This window comes from Populus euphratica, unplaced genomic scaffold (assembly GCF_000495115.2).
Source record: "Populus euphratica unplaced genomic scaffold, PopEup_1.0 scaffold228.1, whole genome shotgun sequence".
Lineage (NCBI taxonomy): Eukaryota > Viridiplantae > Streptophyta > Magnoliopsida > Malpighiales > Salicaceae > Populus > Populus euphratica.
The window spans coordinates 140,802-162,448 of NW_011500111.1; the positions used below are offsets into that span (position 1 = coordinate 140,802).

The 21,647-nt window shown below is 32.7% G+C and overlaps 2 protein-coding genes and 2 long non-coding RNA genes across 5 annotated transcripts; 3 read left to right on the forward strand and 1 right to left on the reverse strand.

Annotated features, from left to right (window-relative positions):
* Positions 1-7,707: 7,707 nt before the first annotated feature.
* Positions 7,708-13,416, forward strand: LOC105109760 (protein IQ-DOMAIN 14-like). 2 transcript variants are annotated; one of them, XM_011004558.1, is made up of 6 exons: positions 7,708-8,129; positions 9,325-9,484; positions 10,097-10,525; positions 10,880-11,113; positions 11,827-11,958; positions 12,487-13,416. In XM_011004558.1, the coding sequence occupies exons 2-6, from the start codon at positions 9,410-9,412 to the stop codon at positions 13,204-13,206; spliced, it is 1,590 nt and encodes a 529-aa protein (XP_011002860.1). In that variant the 5' UTR covers positions 7,708-8,129; positions 9,325-9,409; the 3' UTR covers positions 13,207-13,416. The 2 variants fall into 2 exon arrangements, with proteins under 2 accessions (XP_011002860.1, XP_011002861.1); XM_011004559.1 differs by having other exon boundaries at positions 9,387-9,484.
* Positions 13,417-16,044: 2,628 nt separating this feature from the next.
* LOC105109788 (cytochrome b561 and DOMON domain-containing protein At5g47530-like) lies at positions 16,045-18,243 on the forward strand. The gene is made up of 2 exons (XM_011004604.1): positions 16,045-17,447; positions 17,995-18,243. The coding sequence occupies exons 1-2, from the start codon at positions 16,272-16,274 to the stop codon at positions 18,241-18,243; spliced, it is 1,425 nt and encodes a 474-aa protein (XP_011002906.1). The 5' UTR covers positions 16,045-16,271.
* A 1,023-nt stretch (positions 18,244-19,266) lies between these two features.
* On the forward strand, positions 19,267-19,823 carry LOC105109771 (uncharacterized). The gene is made up of 2 exons (XR_839324.1): positions 19,267-19,404; positions 19,442-19,823. It is a non-coding gene; the product is annotated as an uncharacterized LOC105109771 (long non-coding RNA).
* LOC105109770 (uncharacterized) lies at positions 19,622-21,553 on the reverse strand. Its single transcript, XR_839323.1, has 2 exons — positions 21,199-21,553; positions 19,622-20,074 (listed from the first exon to the last, which is right to left on the reverse strand). It is a non-coding gene; the product is annotated as an uncharacterized LOC105109770 (long non-coding RNA).
* Positions 21,554-21,647: the final 94 nt, after the last annotated feature.

The window sequence follows — 21,647 nt, forward strand, 5'->3', positions numbered from 1 at the left end:
TTTCTTTTGATCTAATAGGAATCTATCATCGTCAACAAGAAGTTAGTGGGGATTCCATTCTCAAGCAATGATGGAATGCACCTGGTTTTGTATTGTATTCTAAATGAAGGTGGAATAAAATTTAAAATAGAATTTTTATTTAAAATAGAATTTTTATTTAAAATTAAAATTTTTATGTTTTTAAATTATTTTGATATGCTAAAATTTTAAATTATTTTGATATAATAATGTAAAAAATAATTTTTTTAAAATTTAAAAAATTATTTTAATGAACTTTCAAATAAAAAACACTTTTAAAAAAACCACTATTATACTTTTAAACACTTTATTATTTTAGTGATTAAGCAGTTCATCCATGTATGAGCGTGGATCATATGTAATTTGCTTCTGGAAACACAAGCTTCTGGAAACACCATAGGAGATTCCATTTGGCATTAATTTTATTAATCTAAAAGGGCCTTTAAAGTTTAAATTCTTGTTCTTGGATTCCAGCAATCCATCCGATGGAAAACTATAAAGTAGAGAACAAGGACATGAAAAAATAATCCCCAGTTAATATATAAAAGGCATCCAATGCTGTCTTTAGATTATCGTTTTTGGTAGCCGTGTGCAAATGATCATATGGCCCTAAACTTGGGGTTTTCTCAGTTTTATTTTTTTGACTTGAATACTTCGAGCTTTTTTTATTAGATTTTTTCCCCTTCAAATGCATTGATGAGACGTGGTAGTTGACTGGATATTTAGACGTAAAGCACTATTACAGTGCTGGAAGTGAAAGCTTACCAAATCTGAGACAAACTCCGAATTGTAACTTCAAAATAACAATCTGTGTAATAATTCACTAATCTGAGCGCTCTTATGCTGAAGATGAACGTCGAGGCTAGTCGATTTGTTGAAGCCGTGGGGTGTGGAAATGCACCAGTAAAGGAGCATTTCATCACTTAGATGGAAGCATCCATGTGAGCAGGGATGGATGAAGAAAGAAGCAACAATGTCGGCTTATGGAATGCAAAAATTGGTGAGAATCCAATGTCCCGAAAATCTGAGTTTCTTCGTTCAATGAGGGTGAGTTAGGGCACAGGATCTGGCTACTTGGAGTGGTCAATGGTCAACATGTGAATATTTCTATGCTACTTATGGACATGGGATGTTAAGTTGGTCGAAAGAAGATGATTATCGGTTTACAATGTCCTTTTTATTTCAAGGTGAGAAGGGGCTGAGAAAATGCCTCAAGGTCTAAACAAGTCTAGAAACATAATATATATATAGGATACTCAAATGAAACAAGTTAATTAAAGTTCATATACTAGTTGAATTTCATCCAAAAATCTAGATAGTTTCAGATAATTTAGCTTGAAAATAATCATAAAACAATACTTGAAATACTTGATACTCTAGTTATCCAGTCAACTTGTAAATCAATAATAAGCATCAAAAAAATTGTTGAGTTGTGTGTTTTCTGGGAGTAATTATTTTTAGTGAATATTTCTATGCTACTTATGGACATAAGTTAGTCGAGAGAAGATGATTATCGGTTTACAATGCCCTTTTTATTTCAAGGTGAGAAGGGGCTGAGAAAATGCCTCAAGGTCTAAATAAGTCTAGAAACATAGTATATATATATATAAACAATTCAGGATACTCAAATGAAACAAGTGGATTAAAGTTCATATGCTAGTTGAATTTCATCCAAAAATCTAGATAGTTTCAGATAATTTAGCTTTAAAACAATTATAAAACAATACTTGATACCCTAGTTATCGAATCAACTTGTAAATCAATAATAAACTTCAAAAAAATTGTTTGAGCTGTTTGTTTTTTTAGAAATAATTATTTTTATTTAAAAAATAATCGAACTAATTTAAAAAAAAAAATTAAAATCAATTTAAATCAATCAATTTCAATTTGGTTCGATTATTTTAGAATGAAAATCAAATCCAACTTATTGGTTTGGTTCAGTTATTTTATATTAAAAGCTAAAAACTATATTATTTTTTGGAATTTTTTTGTAATTTCTAATGGGTTTGGTTTTGGTTTGACTCAGTTTTTTTCAATTTGACTTAATTATTAATTTTAGTTTGATTTGATTTGATTTTTCAGTTTCAGGTTTATAAAATAATTGAAACTAAACCGAATCAATCAGTTTTTGTAAATATTCTAATTAATTTAATTAATTTTTTTATGGTTTGATTTTTTAAATTATTTGTTTTAGTTTTTGTGATTTAATCTATTTTTCAGTTTTTTTAAAAAAAATAAAATGATATTATTTTTTATATAATTATTTTAAAAAATTCTTTGAACTTAACATGACTCGGATTTGTCGAAATTAATCTGGCCACATGTTGATGAGTTGGATCATCCAAATCCAACCAACCTAATAATGTAGAAAACAAATGGAGGAATTCTGTAGCTCCATGTCCCATCCCATGTATCTTAAAAATACCATGATTTTCTTGCTCTCACGTGCAAAGACAGGGTGTGTAGATGGGACAACAATGAGTGATCACAACGCATTCTGCAACCGATGTCTGCAAAATTACAATACTCTTGCGGGCCCACAAAGATATTCTGATCGAATGGCTGATGTTACATGGATCATTTTCAAGCGTGTACGATAGCAGCTTTTCAGACCCCATATGATATTCTGATCCAATGGCTAATATCACATGGATTCTATATCATTGTCAATGGGTCCACTGTCCTAGTCAAAGATGTTATTGCCTGGTGACACGGTATCAGATACCTTCTATGCTCTATTTAGTGGTATTAAAATTAATTCTTCATATTACCACTTAAAAATAATTTAAAAAATAATAATTTATAACTAAAATAATTATGAATATTTTTTTAAAGCGTGATGAAATCGCAAACACATCTAGTATGGTGAAGGAGCACGGTATAAACCATGTTTTAGAAATTCTTTTATTTTTTTTGGATCCATGTTTTAGAAATTCTTTTATTTTTTTGGATTTAAATTTATTTTTAGATTATTTTGATATATTAATGTTAAAAATAATTTTTACAAAATAAAAAATATATTATTTTAATATATTTTTAAATAAAAAATACTTTAAAATATAATCATTATTATATTTTTAAATATCTTCATAGGTATTTTGATCTTTGTAGTGTCCCCACTGCAACACATGGAAGGTAAAAGACACGCTCCGAAACCGATAAGAAAGCAATAAATATCATGCTCTTTAAGGGCAGGCTGTTTAAGGGTCTCTTTTAGTCTTTTCCTTTATAATCATGGCACATATTGCACGCTCTATTTGAGGAGCGTCGGTAATTGTTTTTTAATTTCTATTTAACCTTTATTCAATATTGGGGTGACAAATTGATAATTTACCCAAAACCCAAGTGGGGAGGAGCAGAGTCATTAAATTCAACTCCAGGTGTACTCAATACAAAGTTTCATATCTAAGATGATTAATTCGGTTTAAATTTATTATTTAAAAAATTAAAATAATATTTTTTTTTGACAAAAACATGTCGGCCAAGTTCCAGGTCACCATTTACAACTATGGGGAAAGGACACAGAGAAAATAAAGGTAGTTATAATTAAGCAATTAACCCATATATCAGGATATGGTGGAAACTTAATTATATATCCATATTTTAAGAGTGTATTTGTATTATGTTCAGAAATTATTTTTAAGAAATTTTGAATTTTTTTACTTTTAGTTTTTTTATAATTTTTTTTTTCATATATTTTTATTAAATAATATTTTATTTTGATGAAATGGTTGAATATCATAAATACAAACCAATGACATGACACATTATGTCATGTTATCATATATGAATGCGATAGGGATTTAGAAAATTAGCATGTCTATGTATGTTATTATTTTTCTGTCAAATCTCCACATTCTCTTGCTTGCTTCTGTCCCCTGTTTTTTTTTCTGGGTTTTTAATAGTGTGTTAATTATTATTTTTTAAGATATTTTTTATTTAACAATATATTAAAATAGTTTTAAAAAAAAATATTTAAAAAAATATTACAATAATATTATTTTATTTTTAAAAATTCATTTTGATCTGAAAACATAAAATAAATTAATTTAAAGTAAAAAAATAAATGAAATAGAATTCAAATTATTTTAAAAACCTTTTTAAAACGGAAAAATAATCATACATGATTATATTATGGATTGAAGCTCATAAATATTCTTAATTATTTGTAATACCTTGTTAAAGGCAGATGGGCATAATGTGTTCAAAATAGAAGACAAGAATTCATCGAAGAACACCTAACGTTAAAGAGCGGCTGAGATTGGGTCTGCGGAGACCAAATGTGAAGCACAAATGACTTAGTCTAGCTAGAAGTCTTGAACCAAAAAACAAACCGTGCTGTGGTCAAGGATAACAACAAAAGAGAACCCTAACTTGAATTTTGGTGAAGAATTTTATGTCTCTACTCAATCTCTTTTTGATTGTATTAATTACCAAGTCAAGCAATAAAATCAAAGGGAGATCAATTATTTAAAAAAAAAAGCACAAAATGATAATTATACTGTTAACCGATCTTGCATGAATCATAATTTAAAACAAATTAACTAAGTTTTTATAATATAATATGATATGAATATGATAATTATTTGCGCTATGATCAACTTATCTTGTATGGACCATAATTTAATACAAACTAGTTAAGTATTTGTGTTATATCATGGATAGGTCTCTAAGTTACATTTTCTTTATATTCATGTTAATTACCAAACGAAGTAATAAGATCAAACTAAACTTAAATTCATTATAATTGTAATAACTTGTTTGTTTTTATATTTTTAAAAAATGTTTTTTAGTTTAAATTGTAATAACTTGTTTGTTTTTATATTTTTTAAAAAAAAATTTTAGTTTAAAATATTTTTTTTATTATTTTTAGATTGTTTTAATGTATAATATTAAAAATATTTTTTAAAAAATAAAAAATAATTTTAATATATCTTCTTATAAAATATACTTTAAAAATAATCTCTACTATGATTTTAAATTATCAATGGTAAAGACTTGGCAATCGGTCCTTGTTGAACTTATTGAATTGACATTTGTCAACCCCATCGAAAATTCACCGAATTGACTCTTCCAACTCATCTGAGCATTGCAGCGTTTCCAAGAAGACCAGAGGACTTGTGAAGAGCTCTTTGAAACTTGAATTTTATCCTCTTCTTGTAGCATCCTTACATTAGCAAATATATACACCTTTAAGTAGTTGGTTTCGAATAGCCGGGAAAATATTTATTTAGTTTTAAATTTCATAATCAAGTGTTGTCCCTAATTTATTAAAAGATTAATATATCTATGATGATGCCGCTATCTCTATTGACTAGAAGATAAGAGTTTTAATAGTCTACATAACACAAACATCTTCTCTTTTCTCAAGAGATGTATTTGTATTTTTAAGGGTAAAATTCATTACTTGTTTAAACTTATATTTTTAGGGCCTACTATATTCGAATTTAAACACATATTATCATTGTGTTGTATGTGAAAATGCTAGTCATGTTGCACTATCCAAGTGTTATCTTGAAAAAAACTATGATGATGTTATTATTTTTTGTCAATTAAAAGATAATGATTTTTTTTTAAAAAAAAAGATAAATTTTTAAGAATAAAATTTATTACGTGATTGAATCTACATCAATTATGATAATATCTTTTAAAGACCTTGCTATAGACAAATACGAATATACGTTGTCATTAACATTATTTGCACGAATGCCAATCATTTTATGTTATCCATATAGATTATGAGACAGGAATCTTCTTGAAAAATACCAACATAACACTACTCAAACCTTTTTTTAGGAGAAAATTATAAAAAAAATTAACTCAACTAAACTACCTTAACAAATTCTTTACTTGACCAAGCTACCTTGTAATTGTTGGGTGTTTTTGACAAAGCCGAGCTCATTATTCTTTCTCTCTATTTTCATGTGTTTTTTGCCCTTTTTTCTTTTAATTGCATGAATAGATTCTCTTGTTTCTTTCTTGAATTACAACTATATCAAGTTATACAAGATACAACTTCAACTAGAGCTACTATAAATGAAAAATATCACATTTCATGGTAAGTTACTATGGATACTTTTCATATATTTTTAAAGGTAAACTATATATTTTTAAGGTTGATAAGAAAAAGGAAGAAAATCTTTTCATCTCAACACCACAAAAAAAACATACAAAATTTTTATACATATAATTAAACATTATTTTTTATTATTTTGATTTTAAATATATTTATCACTTAAGTAACCAAACTTAAATATTAATTTAAATATTTAAATATTATTTATTTCATGATAAATATATTTTTACATAAATAACTTAAAACCAAATCTAACTTAAACATTCGTTTAAGAGAAATCAAGTTCAAACGTGGAGTTATATAAAGTAAAGAGGGCGTTGCCTCTCTTGATTTTTTTAAAATATTAAATATAGTTATTTTTAATATTCCAAATTTATCATTTTTTTTTTATAATGTTTGCCTCTCATAGTTTTTCGAATCCTCACCCCACTCCTAACTATGTTCCAAAAATATTAATCCCATATGAAAACAACAAAATTTTAAATTTACTTATTAAATAAAAAAAATTATATTTAATCTACTCCATTCTCAACAAATTAGTTAAATCTTGTTTTATTTTTTTCCGACTCTTAAAAAATAAAATAAAAAATTTGATTTTTATTTTTTTGGAGGGGGGACAAAGGGATGGCACGGGGTACTCATCTACTTCCAAGTTGCAAAGTGTAACACACGTCCTAGAGTGAAATGGGCTGTCTGTAACAAAATGACAACCTATCTTGTCTAACAAATAAATTCTTCACTGAATATATTATTATTATTATTATTATTATTATTATATCAATCAACGTTTAAAAATAAATAAATAAATAAATAAATAAATAATTTAATTTATAAATTTAAATAGTTAAGTAAGATTTTAAGATATGATTTATTTTATTTTTATAATATTTTTTTTAAATTTTAAATATATTTTATTATTAAAACTATAATATTATATTAAAAAATTAATTTAATTTAAAAACTTCAATGAAGTTTTAAAATATAATTTATATTATTTTTTAAAATAATTTTTCAAAGTTTTAAATTTATAATTATTTAGTTATTAAAGATGATTGACTTATGACTTAGTTAATTTGGGTCGAGCTTTAGAAAGATGTGAAGATGACTAATCATGAATATTTAGGTTTTTGGAGGTTTGGTTTGTATTTTAAAAAGGTTATATTTTTGAAAAAAATTATTATGCCTCCAAACTAAATATTTTCTTAAAAAAACTTCGTTAGAGTTTATTCAGTCAAATCCAAGTGATTTAATTTATTAATTCAATTTTTATTTTTTTAAAAAATCATATTATTTATTTATTTTTAAATAAAACCACTTCATTCGAGATTATTTCATCTAACTCTTGACCAGGTTCATAGAGCCGGCAGGTTTAAAGCCTTTGTAACATACCGATCAAGAGCAAAATAATAATTAAGATCTGACTATCTATACAAGCATCTATCTAACTATAATCTACTAGTGCAACGGAAGATAATAATGTGTAATGATCGTAGTACTGATCAAAGAAACAAACAAATGTTACAGAGAGTACCAAACCAAACTGTTTTAATCCGTGTGGGGATTGTTGCTGTCCAAAATAGTCTTCCCATATAAGTAATGTTTGTTGAAGTTGCTGGCCACATTGAGTGAGAAAGCGGCCAACTCTTACCCCTCTCCCTCTCTCTCTTTCATAATCATGATCATCTAGCCAAAAAGAAAAAGAATTATAAATCCAACAAAAGGTGAAAGGTGGTAAAGAAAAGTTGAAAATTCTTACAAGCAAGCACCAAGAACCTGATTCGAAGAAGCAAAAAAGAAAGAGAGAGAGACACTTAAGCAGATACTAAAGAAATATATGTTTATATTATATATGTGAAAAGATTTCCGTAGAAAAAAGCAGAATCAAGATGTTGTATGAGGGTGGCTAGAAAAAGAGATAGTCTTCTCTGGCTGCTGCTGCTGCTACATCTTTTCTACTCTTGTTTCTGAACAGTCTTTTTTGTTTTGTTTTTGTTTTTCAAGGTCTTTGCAAAACTGGGTTGTCTTTAATTATAAGGTATGTTTCAACACATGATTTTAGTTTCTCTGTGAATTCTTCTGTTCATGTAAGCTTTTTTCTTTCTTTTGTTGGGGGGTGTGTGAATTGTATTTGTTTTTTTCATGATCATATGATTTTTTTTGTTGCTTGTTAATTGTGTTTATTCTATGGAGATGTAAGGCGTTGTGTGGTGGTTTAAAAGGTGAAGATTTTCTCCTTTTTGTAGAATTCGTACTGGTGGTGATCTTAAGGTGATTTTCTTACTAAATTCCTTTTGTCTTGGGATCTCTCCCTTTGTCTTTCAAGTGTCAGGTTTTGTTTTCTTGAAGGGTTTTGATTATCTTTAAAACTATATACAATTATTTATCTTGGTGAATTGTGTGGTAATTTAGCACCTAAGAAAAGGGATGTCTCATAACTATAGTCACAAGCCCCCGCAAGCCCCCCCCCACCCCCCTCGAATCTGGGATGGTTCCACAATTTGGCTGTTTTCCTTTCCTGGTTTTGGATACACAACCTTGTACAAGGGGAGTGTATCAAGTTTCATCAGGGATTTGTTCCTCTGATTTTTTATTCTTAAAAAAAAAAATAAGCATCTTTGATCGGTGTTCTGGGAAATAGTTTTTGCTTTTGGCAATTTTGTGTGTGTTTGTATCTATGACCAACTTTTGACCTATAAGTTTATCCCTTAATTGACAAACAAGTTGAAGCATAATCCACTTATTTAATTGTGACATGAAAAGATGGAGGATGCCTTTGTTCTTTGGCACAAATGATCTGAGTCTAACTTGAAGATTCCTGTATTTTGCTTCTTATTTATCTGTATCTGGGCTGAGTGTATGTCAGTATTTGAATTCTTCAACTAATTACATGCTGGGATTTTTCATCAAACTAGTTGACTGCAGTTGTTGTGATTATTTGTTATTTTCTGTCCCAAATTGAGTTTCTTTTACCATCTACCTGTTATAAATCTGGAAGTTGGGAAGATGAGTGTATCGATCTTCATGTGTTTAGCTGGTAGTATTTCAACTCATATTTTCTTGCAGTGTAGTCTGTCAATGGCGTGTAGTCAACTAACTACATGCTAATAAGCTTCGTATCTGAGTAATTCCACCTAAATTTTTCTTTTACTGGTTAAAGTTGTTTGCCTGGCATCAATATTTTGATTGTGATGTGATATGTATAGATTTTAACCCAATACATGCTTACACAGGTAAAGACAGATTTATTTGGACCTGCAGGCAGTTAATTGTGACGATTTATATCCCCGTCTAGGTGGAGACAGTAATGCTAGGAACATGGGAAAGAAAGGGAGTTGGTTTTCAGCAATCAAGAGGGTCTTTTCACCCCACTCCAAGGACAAACTAGCTAGTGTAAGTTGCTATTCCTGATGCTAAATTTGAAATAAGCTTCTATCAAAATGAGTTTTACCGACCTCAAATGTGCTTTGTGGGTTTCTTTACGTTTGATTAATCAGACCATCTTTCTCAATCTTTAGAGGAAAATGAATTAAGGTTGTTATAATGGTGGCTAGAAGTTTAATTGTAATTCAGTAATCTTCTAATTTTCTGGCCTGATAAGTTATCCTAAAAGTCAATTGATTCCTGCTAAATTGAAATTTTTGTTTTTGATGCTTATAAAAATGTAATACATTAGTAGAGTTTGGGAGGATTGAAAAAATTAAGATGAAAGCTGTCCAGATGCGCGAGGAAGCAGAACATGTACAAGGCTGCTTTCATTTTTTGCTTGCTTATGGCCTTCTATACGTCTCCATTGTATAGGAAGAGAAATCAGATCATATGTTTCCTGACATTTAATATTTGTTGTTCATACTTGGTGTTTTAGATTTTCTTGTTGTTTTCTCGATTGGTTGTTATATGGCCTTCTTCTTCTTGTTCATTCTTTGCTTCTTTGTGCACAATATGTACTTGAAAACTGCTTGCAGAATTGGAGACGTATCTTCTTTACTGTTAATTACATTGCAGGAATCAGATAAGAGAAGCACGAAAGAAAAGAAGAAGAAGGGTCTTGGAAAACTAAGACATGGAGAGACCACTTCATTCATTCCCCTGTTTAGGGAACCAAGCAGTATTGAGAAAATTTTGGATGAGGCTGAAAGAGAGAATAAATTAATTTTCAGGCCTCCAACGCCTCCTGAGGAACTAACAACACCACCTTTTGTGCCTCCAAGAGCCGATTCTCCGAGGGTTGCTTCTCAAAGAGTCACCTCTCCAAGAGCTGCTACTCCAAGAGTTGTTTCCCCTAGAGCGGCATCTCCAAGGGTTGCTTCCCCTAGAGCAGCTTCTCCTAGGAATGCTCAACGCCATAAGGAGATATATTACAGACCAGAACCAACTCTAAGAAACCATCATGCTTCAGCTACCAAGATCCAAGCAGCCTATAGAGGCTATGTTGTAAGATTCTCTTCACTCGTAGCTTGCATAATATAGGAAACTGATGCAAGACAAATAACAAGAAATTTGGCTATCAAGATGCACCACAAAGCAAAAATGTCTGTCATTGATATTTGTGGTGCTATAGATGGCCAGACTGGGATTTTACTGCAAATTATTTTTTGCGGCTTTTGTGCCGTCTCTTTTGCCAATTTTCTGGCCAATGGTTGTGGATGCCTTTGCTTTTAAATATCCCAAATCTAACATTATATAGGCAATCCCAATATCCCAAATGGGCAATTCCATAGGATTCTTGTGCTCTTCATTAATTTTGGACTACTGTCAAACTAATACTATACAGTACTTGTCATGAAGGCAAGGAGGAGCTTCAGAGCACTGAAGGGTCTTGTGAGGCTTCAAGGAGTGATAAGAGGACAGAATGTGAAGCGGCAGACAATGAATGCGATGAAACACATGCAGCTCTTGGTGCGGGTCCAGTCTCAGATTCAGTCTCGGAGGATCCAGATGTTAGAAAACCAAGCACGACGTCAAGCTCAAAACAAAAATGATAAAGAAGTGGATAGTACCTTGGGCAAATGGGGCCAGTTGGTAAGTCCATTTTTTGCTTGTGGTTATGTTCCTTTCCATTAAATATCTTTATGTCTGAGAGCCTAGATCAATCAATGTGTTGAGCTGTACAATTTGGTCTGGGTTAAAAATAACTTACTGAACTACCTCTGCAATTTATGATTTGGCCTCCCTTTTCAAGTTCATGGTTTTGGTCTCTGCCTTGTTCTTATGCAGTGTGTCTTGGTGCCAGTTTGTTGGTAACCAAAACAGAGTCCCTGTTTTTTCCTCAGGCCATGGTATTCCCATGGAACAAGTTGAGAATTATGCTTTTAAGCAATGCATGGCTCCTTTAGAGTAAACATCTTAGAATTTCTCACTCATAAAGTTGCTAAGGCACATCCTTTTCTTTCGGTCCAACAAAGGTTCAATAGGCCATGGGTAGTTGGGATGCTAAATGAAGGCTAGCCCTCTCCCCGTCCCTCCCAGGATTTGAACCTCAAACCTCCATGTAGAAATGCCAAATCTTAGTCACTAGGTTGTCCATCGGGAATAATGCTAAAGTATGTCTTTAACTTGTCACTGCTCACAGCAAAAGGTGGTTGATAAAAAGTAAAGTTTAACTTGACAACCACAATCCTTTTGCACATATGTACTGGGATCTAAATCATAATATTTGTTACTACCGTGTCTGACAATTAATGATGTTCTGTACTTCTACGAAGTAGAGATAATTACTGGGGATATTGGTATAGTCTGAGGCAGGTAATAACGAAGACTGGGATGACAGCGTGCTGACAAAGGAGGAAATTGACGCAAGGTTGCAGAAAAGGGTGGAGGCAGTCGTCAAGAGAGAAAGAGCCATGGCTTATGCATATTCCCACCAGGTAATTGCACTAAATTATCCCTTATACCTCCTAAAAGTGGCATTCTAGCTCATTCTTTCTTTCCTTTTCTTCTTAGCTACAATCATAAAGCAAAACTCATTTTGCAGCAAAATGAGTTTTTGCTTTAACATACTCTTTAGGTGATTTGACATTTCCTGTTTGAGTTAAGATTTCAAGATCTCATTGTAAGCACTAGAATTATGTAGTTAGTAGATTGGAAGTTGTTTTAAAAGATTTAATCCAACTGCATGAGAAGCAAATGATAGGACACTTGCAAGATAAGCTATCAGGGATGAAATTTCCCATGAGCTGGAGACACAATTGCTCATGATATATGAACTTCAAAACCCAAAGTTACCATCCGATGCACGACTTGCACCTACCCCTTGATGTAGCAGTATTAGCTTATTGCCTGCATCTTCCTGGGTGCTAAGTGAAACCATCATGATCAATACCACTTTGAAGCCTATTATTGATTAACAGAAAAGGAAAACATCTTAATATATTTGTTTTTCTATTTTGCTATAGCTGTGGAAAGCCACTCCAAAATCTGCTCAGTCAGCTCTAATGGATATCCGTTCCAATGGGTTTCCATGGTGGTGGAACTGGTTAGAGCGTCAGCTACCTCCAACTAATCCTCCTGAAAGCCAAGCCTTGAGGAACTTTCAACTTACACCACCAAGGCCACGTTCCGATATGAAGGCTAGCCCTAGGCCCCCATCCAGGAGCCACAAGCAACAACATTTTGGGTTTGATAATATGGATACTCCAACACCGAGATCCTCAAAATCAACTGCTTTTGTGCCATCGAGACAAGCGCGAACTCCTCTACATAGAACTCCACAAGCCAACAGCCCTAGCTTGTCAAAATATTCAATGGCAAGAGCCAGTGCAGCAAATTCTCCTTTTAACTTGCCATTGAAGGATGACGATAGCCTCATGAGCTGCCCACCATTTTCAGTGCCAAACTACATGAGTCCTACAGTTTCAGCCAAAGCCAAAGAAAGAGCTAATAGCAATCCCAAGGAGAGGTTTCCAGGGACCCCAACCAGTGAAAAGAGGAGACTGTCGTTCCCTCTTACACAGGGCATTGGGTCTTTCAAGTGGAACAAAGGCTCCTTCACTAGCAAGGATTCAAGTTCTCAAAGGGGTTTAGATAGGCATCAGTCACTTCAATCCATAGGAAACTTGAGTGTGGATTCAACCGTCTCAATGCCCACGCGAAAGCCATTTAACCGATTCGTGTGATCTTTTTTCCTATATTCTTAACATCTTTTTTCTTCATATTTTTCTTGTTATTTGATTGCGTGTATGGTGATATTGAGTCACAAAATAGTGGTGTAAAAATAATGAAGAGACAAATAGGAAATGATGGTGTGAATGTAACAGGATTTGCTTAAGAACAACATGTGACAGGTTTTGGATTGCTTTAAAACATTTTATCTTCTCTCTATGACAGGTATGATGTTCCATAAATCATTCCTCTTGGGCTTTTTATCAAACACTTCATTTGCATAATCATTATCAAGCAATCCACCTTTTACAATTTTGATAGCTCTGTTTCCTGACGTTTTTTATTCTCTGAATTCCTTATCATCCCATCTCCTCTTTCACATTCCACGACTTTCCTGGGACATCCATACACCTCTACTTCAGTGATAATATGATTCTTCTAATCATTAATGACTAATGTTGATCCTGGATATTCTTATCATTCTCTGATGAGCCCTTTACAAAGTTTCCTGGAAATTCTCTTCCAATTTTTGGACCACCCACAAGAAGTTGCGGTCTCTCCTCTTTGGACCCCACGCAATTTCTTCCCTTTGCTCCTCCCAGATCGCAGAGGCAAGCTGCCAAATGACTCATAAACCACTTAGCGAAGCCCCTGGAACCCTAAAATAAAATCACTTGCTCTCTCTGTCTCTCAGACACCCACAGTCAATCAAATGCCAACATCATTAAGGAGATCTCACCTGGTCTAAGAATCATAGCATAGGTCTAGCTATGTCATGGAACCAGTCGAACCCATACATCCTATCTTACCACTAACCACAAGCTACGTCATTACCTATCCATGATAGGCCATTTAAAAATAGATCACAAGAAAATTTATTACATGAAATGTGAAGCAAATTTCAATAAACTGAGTGTTTCTGTAATGGGTTATTGGGCTTTGAAAGTTGAAGAAGAAGAGATCAGCTTATAGTCCAAGAACCCCTACAAAAATAAGTTCTTTTTATGGGGGAGATGAGTTCGAGATTGCTTAACTCAACTCGGATCCATGATATATGTTTGATGTGAAGGGTTCATGGTTGGGGAGACTTTAACCTAAGCAATAACAATTTAGAGCTAGTACCTAGTTCGTTTTTTTCTTTCCTCCCTGAGTAATTGTGATATTTTTTTATTAGCTCTGTATTTAAATTAAATTCTAAATTAACTGTCTACAATAAATTGATATATTCACAAGAATTTATTCATGTTATGTTGTCGTTTTAACTTAAAATCAAGACTTTTTTTTGGTCCCATTTTTCTTGTCTTAATATTATTAATGTTCAGAATCTATTAATTAATTTGTTAATCATTAAAAAAGCTATTAGACTAGCAAACAACAATATCAAAACAAACCTATCTCTATGTTCATCACTTAGTGTGGTAGATAAATTAGATCAATGCAATTATTTCTAAAATAGCAACCCACGAACTGATCTAATTTTTTAAATATAAAAAATATTAGATCAATGCAATTATTTCTAAAACAGCAAAAAAGTACATGATTTGTGTAATTGATCGATTGAATTTTATAAACTTAGCTAAAAAATGATAAATAAAATAAAACAAATTGACAATAAAAAACAAGTTAAAAACTCAACTCGAGCTTATCAAGGTTAGCGTGTCAAATATGCGACTTGGTTGTGCCACCGAGGTATAACCACATCAAAAGTAAATTGAATAAAATCATGAAATCAAATCAGGTAAACCCACCAATTCTGCAATCATGGACATAAGATTGGATAACTCCATGAAAATAAAAGCAAAAACAAAAAAACCAATTTTCAATCAATAAAAAATGAAGGATAAAATTTTTTTAAAAATCATTTTTTAAAAATTAAATGTTAAAGGATCTTCTTTGATAATAAATAAAAAACTAATTAAGAAGATGATAACCCTATAGAAAGTATAAGAAACAAAAATCCAAAACTCAATTTCTAAATAAAATATTGATGGAAGAAATTGAAGAAAAAAAATATAATTCAAAACAGATAAATAAAAACCCTAACTTAAGTTCATTGATTCAACATGCAAAATTTGTGATCTAATTGTGTTATTAAGGTAACTTTGTTAAAAGCAAATTGAATAAAACTATGAAACTTAATTATCAAACAATACAATTAACGTAGAAGAGTGAGGTAATGCCAATTATTTTCAAAATATGTGAGAAACCCAATAGAAAATATTAAAAAAAATAATGAAGCCCAATCTTTAATTAAATAAATGATGAGTTATAAAATTAAAAAAATTAAAAAAAAAACAAAAAAAACCCTAATAAATCTTTTAAACCTGGATTATTCTCTCAAAATTATAACTTGTGAAATCCTAGATTTGAGCTTAATCAATAACCTCAATTCCTAACTAATTCAATATTAAAGAATGGATATGGAAAAGATAACAATTTAAATTTTTTGATAAAATAAAAACAATAATAATTAAAAAAATAATTATTAAATTTGATAGGAAACAAAAGCATAAAATGAGAAGAAAAATACTAAAAATAAGGTTAGGAAGAGCATGTAATCTTTTTTAAATAAAACACTATAAGAACTTTCCTTTCAATTTTTTTTTATATTTATAATAAATTTTAAAAGTTAAAAGGTTATAAAATTTATTATAATCATAATAAGAATTAATTTCACCATATAATTTTAATCAGTCATTATAAATCAATACCCTTAAAGACAAAACAAAAAATAAATAGCACCAGGGCTTTTTATACCTTTCCTTTATTTAGGCAAAGTAAAAAAAAATATATTTAAAATAATAAATTGCATCCTAATCCGATTGGAAAAAGAAAGGAAAGACCGTCTACTGAAATATATCTCTATTGGTTTTAAGAATTTAAGACGGACATTAACTACTTCAAGAAACCAAAGCAATCAACATATATTTCCGAGTCGCAAACGGAAGACAAGATCCCTATATATTCACTCAACCAGCCTTACAATTCTCTATCCAAAAACAATTCCTTCCCCGTGCTCCGTAGTCTCTAGTCATCACCGATCTTTCTTCTTTCAACCCCTTTAATTTGTTGCATACACATGGCCCGTTCTGTGATTTTTCTGGTTGCCATCTTTCTTTCTTTCTGCGCATTGTCATGCATAGCACAACAACAACCATGCACGACCTATAAATTTTCAAACAACAAACAGTTCTCTTCTTGCAGCGACTTGCCTGTTTTGAGTTCCTCTCTTCACTGGAACTACCATCCATTATCCAGCAGAGTTGAGGTTGCCTTCAGGCATACTGGCGTGACCGATCGCAAATGGATTGCTTGGGCTATCAATCCAACTTCAGGAGGGATGATTGGTTCGCAAGCAATCGTTTCTTTTCAGAGAACGGATGGAAGTCTTGCTGTCTATACTTCGCCTATAACAAGTTATGGAACGCGATTGGAACAAGGAAATCTTAGCTTTCCTGTCTCGGACTTGTCTGCTACTAATCAGAACAACGAGATGATAATCTATGCAAGCTTAGAGCTCCATGGAAACATCAGCACAGTGAATCATCTCTGGCAAGTAGGCCCAATGTCTGAAAACACTCCAATGATGCATAGTGTTGCTCCATCCAGTCCCAACGTTAAATCCATGGGGAGTTTGGACTTCCTTTCAGGAAGGATTAAAGCGACTAGAAGTTCTTCAACAACACTGAAAAATGTCCATGGAATATTGAACACAGTAAGTTGGGGTATTCTAATGCCTATTGGGGTCGTCATTGCAAGATACTTGAAGAGGTTTGAATCTGCAGGCCCTTTATGGTTCTACTTGCATGTCAGTTGTCAACTGCTGGCTTATATTCTTGGTGGTCTGTCTGGATTTGGGACTGGAATATTTCTTGGCATAAGGTCTAATGGAATTGAACATGGCTGTCACAAAATCATCGGCATTGTGCTCTTCTGTCTTGCAACAGCACAGGTGTTTGGTGGTCTGGTCAGACCTGACAAAGATAGCAAGTATCGTCCCTTCTTCAACTGGTTCCACGTCCTGGCGGGTTGCTCAACACTTATCCTAAGCATATTTAACATATACAAAGGATTTGACATATTGCACGCCGCAAGATTTTGGAGGCTTACCTACAGTGGCATAATACTAACTTTGCTACTAGTCACGCTACTGTTGGAAATATGCACAAGATGGTGCGTGCCGATAACTAAGCGTTCGATGTCAAATACCGTGGACAAAAACACATCCACTGTCGCTGCAGTGGCTGTAACGGAGGTTTAGATTTGGGATGCGTAATGCTGCATTGGAACATGCGAAAAAAAGGAACTTATTACAGGTGGTCAAGGAGCGCTACTAGTGGAGGAGGTTCTGATGCAAAATATTTGATCTACATTGTTTTTAATTAACCAGAAAGTAGTTTTTATTTTTAATTTTCATTGTTTAACAACTACCTTTTATGTTGAATAATATTAATTGAATCCCTTTATACTGATTCTATTAAGCTTGGGATCACTATTTGTTTTTCCTACTCTGTTATCCCATGCTATACTGATCTTCTATGTTGGACATCCTCATCAAAGTTATCTTTATAATGCTCGTGTGGTGGTGCCCTTTAATATCTTTCTCGTAGAATAAATTTCCACTTGAGGAATGTCATTAATACAGGGTTAGAGAAGATAGAGAATTTAGCTTATTGGTATTGTTTAGCAGATTAAGTAATGAAAAGAAGAGTCAGGGTGTTGGCCTAGGAAAGCAAGACGATGTCTTTCATGGATTCCTTTTGACCTTTCTTGGTATTAAATCCGTTCTTTTGTGGTATTAGAGCCTGGATAGCTGCATTGCAGAATCTGACAACGCAGTTGTGAGGAAAATTGGCACCAGGATATTGTTGAGGGAGGAATGCTGTGGTTATGGGGTTGGGATGAAGGGGATGATAAGGGGTCATACAATTCCGGAAGCTGGGAACAATGGGGTTTATAATAATGGAACATTTGAGATTGATGTGGAATGTCAAAAGATGTATAATGAGTTGCCTGACGTTTTGGAGATCAACAGGAATTCAGAGTTATGAGATCTGTCATCAAAACCTTGGTATCAGAAAAGAAAAAAAAAACAGTGCAATTTCTTCTATGGGTTCTTTTGTCTGATAAGATATGATGGATTTTGGGGTTTTAATTCTTTTGTAGTTTTGATGGAGGTTGATGTAGGGCTTGTAAGATTTCAAAAGAAAAGAAGTTCATATCTTGATGTTCAGATTGCTTCCAAACAAAAAGTTGCTCGGAGTTTGTGTCTTGTTCCTGCAATTTTTCAAGCGGAAATGCAACTGGTTGCTGCCAAGAACAAGAAGAGCAAGGTAGAAAATTGTTGCAACTAGTGACTACATACTGTCTCTTCTTAATAACACGATCCGATGGCCATGACATTATAAATACGATGCTCTAACCTCTGAGCTAAGCGGGTTCACATAACAGAAAGTGCACATGCATAAGATTTAGTTTGGCTAAGGATCTGTTATATATTGAAGTTGGAAAGTTCCTTTCCAAATATCCCCTTCCTGTGTCGTTTAGGTAGCTGTGTTTGGAAGGCACCATGAAATTGGTATCAAATCAACCATTTATCATGTCTGGCATGAGTTTGCGGCTCACACCATCTCCATGGTCTCAAGAGACCGGTCAAAATGTGTTAGCTTTATTGTTATTGGATTAGTCTACACCCTAACGTTGAATTCATCAAGCAATGTCTCATAGGACATCCAATTTGAAAGGAAAGGGGATTAGTTATAGAGCTTTTGGCATTTCCCACTGTGCAGAGCCTACCTACGGCTTAACTGAGACTGGAGAGAAGCGAGAGCAGTAGAGTTTTACAAGTGAAACTCCGTGGCATTATGAAACAGCCGAAACAAGAAAGCGGCAAAGAACATATTTGAGTTTGAATGTAGGAACATTCTCATTGAAGATTAAAACTTTATAGTTACTCTGCTTCACATAACCATGCTTGCTAAGCAAAATAAAAACCCAGATAAAAGTAGAAACATCAGCAAATCAAGTAAATGGACTTGCAGTTCTATACAGCAGTATCATATACAATTTATTCAATAGACATGGATTCCAGGAAAAAATATGTACAAATTTGTTTTCTGTCAAATAAAGGGAAGGTAGAATAGGCTAGAGTTAAACCTGCTACCCTCTCCCAATTGGTATAGAACCGCCGTCGCTAATATAACCAATTTGTCATAAATTATTTTTAAGGGAAAATATACAATATTTTACAACAAAAGACTGCAAAATTGCAGAGTTAAGCAACTAAAACAATCACCATTATGATGGTTATTTGTATCATGTACTCAAATATTTTCCAGGCAAATGACGAATTACATGCGAATTCAGATTAAAGTTACTCTCCCATGTTTTCATTATCATGCTGATCAAGTACAGTGAAAGTGCAAAATCAAAAGTAGAAACAACACATTCACAAATTAACCATTCTCCTGGTTCTGATCACATTATTACACCAAGGATCATATGGTCAACCCTTAGATGGGATGGTTGCCTCAGACTCTAATGCCTATCAAGTACAGTAAAAGTGCAAAATCGAAAGTAGAAACAGCACATTCACAAATTAACCACTCTCTTGTTTCTGATCACATTATTACACCAAGCATCATATGGTCAAGCCTTAGATGGGATGGTTGCCTCAGACTCTTCCTTGCTTTTCTGCTGTTCAAACTTATCAATAGCAGTCTGAAGTTCGTCTGTCCCTCCAACAGCTCTCATGGTGTAGAAATAAACCCCAAAAACAAATGCTGACAAGCCTCCAGCAACTACCAGATTCTTGGTCTTAGGTGCAAGGCTACTGAATCCAGCCATCTTGTAACCGAATCTTGTAGCAGAAAATGTATTATACTGCCAAAGTTGCAGATGCAGGAAAGGAAATATATGAATTAATCCGTTTTTCTAGGCATCTTGTGGCGAACAAAACATGCTTTCATGAAAGCGAATTATAGCACCGGATTCAAATTCTTTCATTGGCAAATATGGAAAATATTACAGGAGGTATTCTTAATTGCTAATGAAGATATTACCCAATTGAATTGCACCCATGGACTAAACAGATCTCACTAATACTGAAACTTCATGCAATTAAACTCAGAAATGTTTTCGATAGTTTCTCTTCCTCACAAGTACACTGCTATCATCAGCTCTACACCTGCAATATTATTTTTCTGTTTCACTAATCTAGCTCTCCTCTCTCTTAATCTCCTTCATCAATCAACCATCAGTCCATTGAAGAAAAAGAAAGGACCTTGAAATTCAACATGAAATGTATTTTTTTCTTCAAAAATGCACCTGCTAGCAACATGTAAAAATACCTTGAAAGTTGACACTGAAAAAAAAGGGCCCTACTGATCAGTCTAGCTTCTGGAATAAACAAGAAAGACAAAGACCCTACTTGGTAAAGAAATAGTTTGTTCTTTCAACACTTATCATTGCTCACACACACATACAAGTCCTTTCCAAATGTTTTCGGAATTTTCAATGCACATATGATTTGATTTCTCAAAATTTAAAGTTTTCATTCAACTATATGAATCACCATTTGACAACCAAAACCCCAATTCAACTTCTTTCCTTGGCAGAAATGCAACATAAACACTCATTCCTCTTCACAACAATAGTAAAGTAATAACTCATCGGCCTGCTACTAACGATAAAAAAACCCGATCAGACCATGTAAAAATCAGGGAATCCAAATTTCAACAAACTCAACAATAAAACACTCATCAATCCAACACTAGAATGACACTTAATCCACAGTTTGGCACCTTAAACCAGAGAAAAATGAAGAAACAAAATCTGGGTTTTGAACATCATGTTGACTTTTAACTTCACAGCAGCTGAAGATGAAATTTTACTAATCCAGACAGCTAAATCAAACTAAAGTAGAAAAATAAGCAACCAAAAAAAATACCATCAAGAAAATGAATTCGAACATCAATAAGTTACAGCCTTGCAAATTAAAAACGAACCTGAAATCGTGGAGTTCTTTCAGTGAAGCTCAAAACCCTTTAATAAACCCTAAGAACTGTGACTTCTTTTTGTCTCTTTATGATTTCTTGGGTTCTTGAGAATTGCTAACGACAACAGGTGGTTGCTACTGAATACCGACTAGCACGGCATGTAATCTGCTTGCCATTGTTGGGCCTCCTATAATGGTATATGGGCCAGTTATAAGATCAAGATGGGCTATGGGCTTCGAATCTGTTATTAGGCCACCTCTTATTGGTGCTGGTTTATCAGAAGCCCGAAGCATGAATTTGCCTTTAATTAGATTGAGGATTTGTTAAACTTGGCCCAGCATAGTTTACATTGTGAGTTTACTGTGTCTGAGTGACATTTGTTTTACTTTTTAAAAATTTATTTTTAATATTAGTATATTAAAATATTAAAAATAAAAAAATAATTTCAAATAAAAAAA